This window comes from Trichogramma pretiosum, unplaced genomic scaffold (assembly GCF_000599845.2).
Source record: "Trichogramma pretiosum strain Unisexual culture from Peru unplaced genomic scaffold, Tpre_2.0 scaffold2, whole genome shotgun sequence".
NCBI classification, from domain to species: Eukaryota; Metazoa; Arthropoda; class Insecta; order Hymenoptera; family Trichogrammatidae; genus Trichogramma; species Trichogramma pretiosum.
In genome coordinates, this window is record NW_019641687.1 from 1543777 (window position 1) to 1554450 (window position 10674).

Genomic DNA, 10674 nt, shown 5'->3' on the forward strand with positions numbered 1-10674 from the left:
CAGCTAAAGGTGTAACAAAAAAAAACCTTAAAATTATCCAATTCCTGTGATTATACATATGACGTACGTATATATCAACGAGTCATTAGCCCGTTGATCGATCGTCGACGGCCTTTCGACACGTGCTTTTGTGAATCTTATACACTTATATATAGTTGCGTAACGCGCACATACACACACATACACGCACACAGACATACAAACTCGAGAAAATAAATAACAACAACAAGCTGACGATAGAGATGATACGTACGATAATGTGGTCGTGTCGCGCACTCTCTTCTCTATCTCTCTCTCTCTCTCTTTCGCACAATACAATCAAAATACAACTATCCGGACTCGCGCGAGTCATTGGCACTTGGGTGTATAATTTATGCGTGCGTACGCGTGTACATTTATATACATTACAAGTAATACTGTGTACGTCTACGTCGATCATTACCATACTAAAAATCATATACATATATGATAAACGTATATAATACGAACTCATCAACTCCGTATTTACAAAACGAAACTCGCGCGCCGGGCGCTGCTGCTGCACGATCGATCGGACCCCTGCCCCATCATCACAAAGCGCACTTCATAATCATGCAACTTAATCTACCTTTGGACGAATTCAAATGTACATTGCTCTGTCTTGGATATCGATTAGTCGAACGAACATCGATTCTCGATTCATCGTCTCTGCTCAAATACGCGACAGGATGCAAAATGTTTCATATCACTGGCTTTTGCGCGTCTCTGTGGCGGCGACGGCCTTTTTACTGCCGAATATAATATCCTCGAATATCAGCATGGGCACTTCGAAGGTGAGACTGAAGAAGAACGCCGCGACGATGGACAGTCCTAGATTGCTGATGTACGAGTGGATCTGCAATGCAACGAATTCGGTCAATGTAGGTTTGGAATTCGACTAGAATGATATCGATCGCGTATTGTGGCAAGCAAACTCTTACGATTGAATACTCGTTGAAAAATCTCGGTGCACGCAACGCAGCTATTTGGATCATTGGAAATATTATGTGAACCAGATAAATGCTGTACGATATTCGGCTGAGAGGCAGGAAAATTTTCCAAGACAAAAATTTCGCCAATAAACCTGAAAAGAAAGAAAAAACCCATAAATTTTTATTTATTTATAAAAAAAGTAGGTTGATTCGACCTGACGCAACAGCGAGCCTTTCAAAGTTATAATTAAGACATCGCATTTTAGCTCGGGCTGTTTTATGCCAAACAATTAACATTCCATTAAGTGAAACGCCGCTCGCCTATTGTCTCGATATTCGTGAAATGAAAAAATTCCAAAAAAGTAAGAGGAAAATCGCACGTGTGCCTTTCGTCGTAGCATTTTTATTGGCATAGTTTTCCTCGAGGCACCTCCGCGTAACGGATAATTCTATCATCTCATGATACAAGCTCCAGGCACACGAATGAAAAAAGTCGCGTGTTAGTCAATTCGTGAGTTTGTCAAAGTCAATTGGCACGTGACGTATACTTTTCATATGCTCAAGTTTCTTTTAATATGTCGTTTTTTTTTCTAGTGCAGCAGCAACTCACCGGCTGATTTATGTATGCTGGCGTAAATGATCCAACAGATGCCGAATGCCCAAGCAGGTCTGGCGGCGGCGGCGAACACGATTTCCCAAATTGGACTGTATTGGTAGCTGGCGTATGTAAAAGATGCCGTCCCGAGTATGCAAAAAATGAACGCTGCTATACTAAGTATCCAGCCGCAGCATATGATTATCTGTAGAGTGAGACAACTTTGTTTATCACAGCTCTCTGATCGAGTAAAAACTCGTTTGAATAATACATTAAACGTGGCATTAGCCACGCGGAGATCGCGAGAATCACTCATTCAAATGGTTCCAAATTATGTACAGCCGGAGAAACCGCAAAAAGTTGATACTCCGAAAGTAAAAAAAAAAGTCAAAAAAACCGCTGCCAATGCATTGGCAAAGAGTTTCCTCATGAAAACATTATCACTCCTGCTTTTATTTGTAAATGCTAATCAAAAACTAATTCAATCTTGTTTATAAATATAATGTCAAAATCTACAAGACACAACAATTGGCAAAATCTATTTTGGACCCATGATAGAGCTTTTTCTAAGAGGAAGCAATGCGGTTTTGTACGTTCCTCCCACTCAGATATTTTTAAGCAAAAACACTTATGATTTTTTTTGCACACTTGATTGAAGACAGAAATTTAAAATCTAATTAGAATTCTAATCAATCAAATATCCGCTTACAAGTATTTTACTCATTAATTTATGATTAAATATATACTTTGTCGTTTTTTTTTTGTCTTTACATAATCGACTCGACTGAACGTCAACTTTTATTCTCTTGACAATGAGCCTCTATTAAAAGTTAAACTGTTTTATTACCTTGTTCGGTTTGATTTTTTTGTACGTGACTTCGTAGCCAAATAATACACCCATTAACCAAGGCGATGCGCGCGTGTACGACATTTCATAGACATCTCTGAAAGAGCCCAATACTTGCGGCATGCTAAAACAAAGACATTTTTATCTACGATTAATTAGAATTGGAGCGTGAAATTTTTGCCTTAATTACAATTGAATTATTCTTTGTCAAGGCGTATATTGCGAATCAGTTTTTGAAACCTACTTGAGCTCTCTCGTTAGGTATATCGCTGAGTATTTGTTTATTCCAACCAAAGCTGCGGATGTCGCTATCGAAGTTACGAATAATGTGAGAGCGATTGCCATACCAACTTTTGGTGATCTGTACAATGGCAAAAGGATGACCGGTGAAACCCACAAAAGCTGCATATCCACCGACAACGACCACAAGTGCAAGAGACACTGAAAAAAAGGCAATCATAACGAAATGGTCGATCTTTTTCATCGATCGGGAAATTTTCCATTCCACTTACGTAGTTATCCTTTTCGACGAAATTCTGCACGTACAATAAAATAGACCACCACTTGGAGCGGCAACCCGATACGAATATGTCTTGCAGCCACTCGAGTCGTGCTCCGGTTGTTATTCTTGGCAGCAAAATTATCGTTATTGCCACAAGTGCAGCCACGGGCAGTGTCAATCTGGGAAATATTTACAGAAGCGTGAATGTAATTATTTCCTATATCCAAAAATAGATCCACGAGAGAAAGAGAGATGTCCATTTTTTACATTTTTTCTTTCATCTGATGCATGAAAAAAAAATAATATTTACCTTATGAAACGATGTAGATAGTACAAAAATACATTGAAAGTTTTTTTCTTTTCGATTTGCTTGAAAAATGTGTAGGTCATCAAGAAACCGCTCAGTGCCAAGAAAGTGTCAACCGCAAATACGCCGACGAGCGGGTATAATGATCTCCTCGACGAAAACCACTAGTGATTTGAGTTTTTTGATTAATTTTTTGTGCGTATATACATTGTATTCATGGTAAAAAGAAAAGCAACCATCTATTATTTCGCAAAAATATTACAAAGATATTAGTAATATTCTGACGTTTGTCAATTACGAAAAAAAGCAAGAGATAATTGTAATTATCCCAGATCTTTTTGAACGTTAATTTTTATGGCCCACCGACTAAAGGCTCTTCCATGCGACGATTGAATCTAATTTGAAGAAGAATAAAAAAACTAATGTACCGCTTTTTGGTATCATTCAAACGCGTGTCCAGATTGCGAAAAGAAATATTGCTAAAACGTCACGGAGAAATGCAATCGAAATAGGTACCGGCCACAGGTGTGAAGTAATCCGGCTATAAAAGCAAAGCTCGCCATTATATCATAATAACGAAACGATTATAATAAAATACGATTATAATTAACGATTATTGTTTTGATAATTATCATCGTAGACCGTCACGGCTTGTGTGCAATTTCAAAAATGTCAGCTACGCGTGTCGTCGCATCGTCGTCTCGACTTAATTTTGTCCCAAATCATCGTTACAGATTTCTCGTCGCGCTTCACCTTGGGAATGTCCAGAACGTTGACGTTGACGCCGAAGAGCTGGACGAAGTACTCGTGAAAGAGGACGATCCAGGCGGTGCTGATGACGCGTATCCCATTGATGACCGGCAGATTGCCCTCGTGCACTTTCGTGCTGAGCACGGCCTCGGCGTTCCGTACGAAGGAAAATCGCACGAGTGTTTTCGTCAAACCGGTCGTCGACGTCTCCGGCGCGGCCGCGTCGGATTTAGAAGCGATGGCTTTGCAATCGGCTCGCTCGGCCGCCTCTTGTCGCTCGCGCAGATCCAGCAGCGTACACATTACCAAGAACCCGATGTAGATCACCATGACAATGCTGCGTGCAGATCAATTGTATCGTGTAAAAAAACATGCTCTTGCTCAAAATACGCTCGTTGCGAAAGCGAAAATTATTGTAATCAAGCCGGTCGCACATATATAATTAAGCAATAAAAGCGTCGCTTAAGTAATTTATATGTTTTCGGGTGCGATATTTCGCGCGTCGAACATTTTTCTCATTATCTCGAAAGTGCAGAAATTTATCGATGTTAAATTACGCGTATTATGAAATATTTCGGGGTTTTTAGCGCGAAAATTAAAGAGATGAAACGAGCATAGATGCAATTAAGGAAAAATGTGTCCGCTGCGTGTATAATTAAAAAAGAGTCCCAGTGACACGAGAGCTCTTGGCAATCGATCCCTCGCCGCTGCGGCACCGGTCTATGCTGGGCATTATGTTGGCGCGCGCGGGTAATTACACGCGTGACAGGCGTACGCCGTATGCAATCATCATCGAGAGACGCGCGGCTAAACTAAGATCTGGCCGCCCCTTATATGCAACGATTACATTATACCTTTTATACCGCAGCAATTCTTTGTTCGCGGAAAGACGACATCGCATGCTATGTACTCACACTAGACAGTAGAGCTCCGAATCGGAGGACTTGGACTCGACGGTGGTGCAGGTGGCGGAGGCCACGGAGATGCCGAGACTTTGGAGGCGACGCTCCGAGGCGATGGTGTCGTTGAGCAGCCGATAGACGTCTTGGGCCGAGCAACTGGCCGGCAGACAGAGCGACAGGGTCGGATTGAGCGGGAAGTGGTGCTCGTCGTGGCCGACCATCGTCGGGTTGAGCTCGTACATGCAGTGGCGGCCTGCGACCTCGAGGCACTCGTCGTACATGCCCATGTCGATCACGTGGCCCTGCAGCAGGCCCGAGGGCACCTTCGACGAGGCGTCCAGCACTGCGTTCAAAAATGACAGATAGGGTCAAATTTTACAGATATAAACATACTCGAGATGTATAACGAACGATTGTTCATAGCTGCGTGGCCTTTTAAATTCGGCCGAGATACGCGCGAAAATATTTCATCGCAGAACGCGGCTCGCTGCGAATTCTTGGCATACCGAAATTCCAAGCCATTAGATTGATTTGTTTTTTGAGATTAGCTTACAAAGACATTTTTCGGAGGCAACGATGAGTTTTCGTTTTTTGTCAGAGCTGCATGTCAAGGTTCCGTGTACATATTGGTACTCAACATACGTATTGAATAAATACGAGGGGTTCAAGTTGTAACGTCAGTTTGCAACTTGCTGGGACATTTGCATGAGACGTACGTCAGTAGTCGTATAAGTAAAGCAGTCAAGTTTTGTCACCCGACGCCGCACGTGTGCAACGAGCTTCTTTGCGACATTTTTTGTATCTAAATTGGCCCGATCGCTTCGCTCGATCAGTATATAGATAGGATACGATGCACTTGGGAGCGCGCGCAATGCAAAGCGAATCTCGCTCTATAAAAACACGTTGTAACACTTTCACGCTCGCCTCGCTGCCTCGCTCGCAATCTGTACGCACGCATGTAGGCAGGCTCGGATTACACAACACACATAACAAATCGATCGATATATATACACGCGATTATGTGAGTGATTCAAGCGAGTATATGTGTGTGTGTATTAGACTCACTCGCACATACACACGTAATAGTAACGTCACTTTCACTGTCGGTCATTGATAATAGTAGCAAATGTAGTAAGCTCTTACGCTGCACACATTATAACGCGAGAGGCAATTCGCGCGTTACATTATGAATCGGCTGCTATACAAGCTGCACGCGGTCACTCACTTTTTAGCGCCCATGGCTCGCGATTGCCGAGCGCCCTGATGAACAGCGACAGGTCACTGGCGCAGCTGGAGTTGATCGGTCTGGCCAGGTGGTCGTCGTCGCGCCCCTCCAGCAGCCATTGCGTCTTGAAGATGTTGGCCGGTCTCAGCAGGTTCAGTTTGTCCTCGATCTGCTCGTTCAGCAGGAACTCCTGGTAATCGGCCCGCGACCCCGGCGCCAGGATCAGAATCGTTAAGATCGCGGCGGCAGCAGCAGACAGCAGCATCGGCGGCTGACACGGAGCCGCTCGCGGCGACCACATGACTTTTCTTCTTCCTCCGTGTATCTTCTTCGCTCTTATCTCTTGTCCTGTGCGCGCACGGATCCTCCGCAGTTGCACTCGTTGCTCGACACGACATGCACACACACACGTACGCGTGCTATATATTTTTGCGCATGTGTATATATAGCAGTAAACTGTCGCGAACTCTTATATATATGTCGGAGTCGATCGCCGCGCGATATATATTGCCTTTCTCCGGCAATAAACCAACGCCAAATGAGCCGCTCTCTCGTCAACTGCTACTACCACTACTGCTAGTGCTGCTGCTGCTGCTTCTACTGCTTCTACTGCTACAGCTGTTTCTACTGCTACTGCTTATACAAACGCGGATCGGCTATGGCGTAGATATATACTTATAAATGCGCGAAAGCGTCGCCGGCACGTAAGCCTATATAGCAGCAGCCTTTATAATACACGGCGACTAGATAATCGCGCGAATGATGATGATGATGATGATGATGATGATAGCGTGTGCGTGTAATGTTACGCGTCAACGAACTTTACCGCAAGACGTTTGTCAAAATACCCCAAGCTTGACTTTTCTCCCGATCTCGACTCAAGCGAGAGCTCGCGAGCTCTCATGTAGCATCTATATTTATATATTATATGTACATATGTGTGTCAATGTGCCGAGAGCCAGCCGGCTCGTATTATCGCGTATCTAATGCGCACACGTGCTATCCACGAAGATTGCGTGCCGAGATGATCCACGCTCGAAAATTGAATCTGCTGCTGCTGCTCACACCACTCGAAGATACAGCTATGTTTGGTTGCGTGCGCGCGCGCAGCTCGGCACGTAAGAGACACCGACTCTGAAAATCTTTTCTATTTCTTTCGTTTGCTCGGCTAGCGAAACACGATCGTCTTCGAGCCAACTGCGAATCGATAAAAAGCTCGAGCGACTAACTCGAGTGTTTGGTTCTTTGTCACATCGCTCGTTGAGCTAGTATTTGATATTTCGTGTGGGCGGGCGGTATATACGCCTCGATGAAGCTCTAATCGATCTGAAAATTTGCACACGATCGTGATTATAATGATCGTTTGACACGTCTATTGGACTCATTTATCATTGTCAGACCGATTCGCCTCCTAGACGATTCAATTCCATAGATTATTCTACTCTTAAAAATTTTTATCTGCTCCTCTTTCATTTTTTATTGCAGGTGGAAATGTTCGCTTGAAAATACGCTACGATCGTGTAAAGTAGTTTTAAAGAAAAAAAAACTTGCTTCGAACGACTCTTGGACTTAGTTAAAGCACCTAAGCATCCATTTATCGCATCGTTATAAATATTTAAACGCGCGCACTGTAAATCTTGCCTGCCGTTCGCTCGTAACACGCGCGTACGTAGCGTCGACGCACCTTATTGCAATAATTGGATCGACACAGTTTCGGAATCCTCGTGTCTACTCCTGTCCGTGGGTAGTTTTTTTTTTCTTTATTTTTTTTCTTCTTAACCTCCTCGCGCGCAGCTCACTTTCAAGTCGAGCGTCTAAATCTTTCCTACCAACCTTGAAACTTTACTTATATTATTTTCTATTAAAAAAATTCGCAACATCGGTGATACAGGCGACGTCCACGATGACGAGTGTCGCGATGGTGATTGATGTAACTCGAAGGCGTTCGAAATAATGTACACATGTTCTCTTTGTCCGTATGTTAATGAGAGATCGGCAAGTCCACAATGTTTTGGGTGGCTCACGTCGAGTACCTTTTTCGCAATCTCAATCTACTACCAAGTTTAATTACCTTCGAGACCGGCCAATAACACAATGAGAAAAAAACTTGAGCCTACCAGCCGCTCTAAAAACTTCCATTTCAAAATACATCAATAAATTTTGTGTAAAATAATGAATTTTTTGTACCCGCGCGTCTGTACAGCACGCGATCTTAGAGCAAATTAAAAAATGCCGACCCGAGGAGTTCGAAGTTGAATGCCTTATTTGCAATCCACGCAAGTATTTATAACAACACTTGTCTTACCTCAACGTGCGGCATTTTACTTTGACCTTCGCTAAAACGTATAGTTATTATCGAGTCGAAAGATTTTGCAATTGTCAGCGAGAAGAGAAAAAAGACTCGGTACGTATAGTTGAAATACATTGCCTATGAGTGCGTTCGACTTCGAGAATGCTCTCGTTCAGTGCGCAGATGAGAAATCATATTTCTGATTCGCTCGACGCATCGTTTCGATGAAAAATCATGTACACACGCGCGCCTGGACGATGATTACAAAGCAAAGCGAACGAGCTGCGTTCGTAGCGTTAAAAATACTTTTATATTGTAGCGGCGAAGCATAAATAAGCGATAATTTGCATTTTATTACGTGCTCGAGTACAATTGTGAACAATTGTTTCGAAAATATTTATTGGAGAAGTGCGGAAAACAGCCTATAAATTATTCAACTGTAACAACTCATGGGCTTTTAATGTTTGCTAAGCTCCATAGCAAAAATCCGCCTGACTATATCTCGAATGAATTACTCATGAATGGAAAAAAAATTAAAAAGTAGACAATTATTCTTTTTACTCACTTAAAATAAAACTCATTATTTTCTTCTATCAAAATCATGCGTAGTTTAAATAATTGTATCACAAAATATATCATATAAATTTAATGAATTATTCTTGCAAAAACTCGTTGATCCAGTCAACGAAATCTGAAACTCTGGTGTAAACATCGGGCATTCCTAAGGCACATCTGTATCCAAAGGAAGCAATACCAACTTGGACGTCGTCGGCGAGCAGAGGACTTCCAGAATCACCCTGTAATGAAAATGACGGTCAATTGTATAGCAATACTCGCCTAATAGTACAGCGCACGCCTGCGAGTTCATGAGCAATCGATAATTTGAGGCTCATAACATTTACCTTGCACACTCCGTGATTCACTGACGCATCGGTGCATATCATATTGTCTTCGATGCTAGTCAATTGACGCGTCAACCAAATCTGCTTGCAGTCGTCGTGATTGAGGATTTTGAACTCTTTTTCTTGGAGTCGTTCCGGGTACGAACCTCCGTACTGTAAATTATCGGGCGTTGTTTGTTTGATTATATTTCGTGAATCGATTATTATTGAAATGATAATAGATAAAATGTAAATTTTGTCGACTCACTTTGAGAGTTCCCATTCCAATGAATTTGACTGACGCATTAGCAGGAACTTCCTCGTCTTGTTTGGGCAATTTAACGGGTTGAACTTTTTCGTTAAATTCAATATTGGACCGTACGCGAATTACAGCAATATCATTGACGGAATGATCGGCGTAAATTCCAGCTTTCTGAAATTATCGAACCAAAATATATCGAAATTATAATTGGCCAAATATTTATTACGATTTTACATGATTTTTTTCAAAATGACAAACAGAAATAATTGATTGTTTCAACTTACACCATATTTTTCGTGAACAGTAGCTGATTCTACCCTTAATACAGTTGCATTCTTATCGTTTGTCAAATCGGTACCGATAGTTACCCTCAATTCGGATGGGGGGATACTAAGAAAAAATTAAGAATGCATTACTAGAACGTCGAATAAGCCAAGGCAGAAATAAAATAAACGAAAATTAGTTTACTTTGCAACACATTGGCCAGCAGTCAATAAGTAGCGCTTGTTGAGTATCGTAGCTCCGCAGAGAAAACCATTCCAGTCGGTCAAATAAGCGTGGAATGGATATTTGCCCTCAGGTGCATCACGACCATTGATTGCTTTATTGTGAATTTCAGCTAGGAAAATATTGAATTGTTAACAAAATTCAGATTCATAAATTCGTAATTTTTTACTTATCATGAAATGAAAACTTAAAATTTACCTGAGTAGACACTGCACAGTAAAACACTGAACACTACGAAAACGAGGAAAAAAGTCGAGTAGTTCGTCATTTTGTGCGCGTGTTGTAAGTATTTTCGATCGAATGCGATCATGGCAGCTACGCGGGTTATTTTTATATTTTTCTGCCATCATGATTTTCTATATAAATTTTATTTCTTTCTGTAGATAAAAAAACGTGTACAGATAACGTAGCGTGTCGGTGATAAGTTACTCGTCCGCTCAACTCCACTTTTCAATTACCCTATAACTTTCAACTTATATCTTTAGCTAAATCAGATCAGATAATTCTAGTATAATTTTCGGAAAAAAATCTTTCGCGTGAGAAACAATGTTACGATGACGATGATCGAATATCGATAATAATCCTTAATCAATTACAATTAATAAAATGTGTATGAAAATCGTTTTTTATTACAACCGATCTATACAATTATTATC

At 41.7% G+C, this 10674-nt stretch overlaps 2 protein-coding genes across 2 annotated transcripts; both read right to left on the minus strand.

The window, feature by feature from the left end:
• Nucleotides 1–3: 3 nt before the first annotated feature.
• Nucleotides 4–6754, minus strand: LOC106655248 (nose resistant to fluoxetine protein 6-like). The gene is made up of 10 exons (XM_014375551.2): nt 6079–6754; nt 4866–5196; nt 3955–4288; nt 3205–3365; nt 2905–3073; nt 2637–2833; nt 2393–2516; nt 1561–1750; nt 960–1102; nt 4–874 (listed from the first exon to the last, which is right to left on the minus strand). The coding sequence occupies exons 1-10, from the start codon at nt 6377–6379 to the stop codon at nt 725–727; spliced, it is 2100 nt and encodes a 699-aa protein (XP_014231037.1). The 5' UTR covers nt 6380–6754; the 3' UTR covers nt 4–724.
• Nucleotides 6755–8961: 2207 nt separating this feature from the next.
• On the minus strand, nt 8962–10327 carry LOC106655158 (chymotrypsin-1-like). Its single transcript, XM_014375378.2, has 6 exons — nt 10217–10327; nt 9980–10130; nt 9796–9901; nt 9518–9682; nt 9271–9423; nt 8962–9165 (listed from the first exon to the last, which is right to left on the minus strand). The coding sequence occupies exons 1-6, from the start codon at nt 10284–10286 to the stop codon at nt 9022–9024; spliced, it is 789 nt and encodes a 262-aa protein (XP_014230864.1). The 5' UTR covers nt 10287–10327; the 3' UTR covers nt 8962–9021.
• Nucleotides 10328–10674: the final 347 nt, after the last annotated feature.

Coding starts and splice junctions, on each gene's coding strand:
- LOC106655248 (XM_014375551.2), bottom strand. CDS start 6,379: ATGTGGTCGCCGCGAGCGGCTCCGTGTCAGCCGCCGATGCTGCTGTCT. Junction 2,834..2,904: donor TCGTCGAAAAGGATAACTAC/GTAAGTGGAATG, acceptor CCTTTTTTTCAG/TGTCTCTTGCACTTGTGGTC. Junction 1,103..1,560: donor CAGCATACATAAATCAGCCG/GTGAGTTGCTGC, acceptor CTTTCTTTTCAG/GTTTATTGGCGAAATTTTTG.
- LOC106655158 (XM_014375378.2), bottom strand. CDS start 10,286: ATGACGAACTACTCGACTTTTTTCCTCGTTTTCGTAGTGTTCAGTGTT. Junction 10,131..10,216: donor ACTGTGCAGTGTCTACTCAG/GTAAATTTTAAG, acceptor ATATTTTCCTAG/CTGAAATTCACAATAAAGCA. Junction 9,902..9,979: donor GCTGGCCAATGTGTTGCAAA/GTAAACTAATTT, acceptor ATTTTTTCTTAG/TATCCCCCCATCCGAATTGA.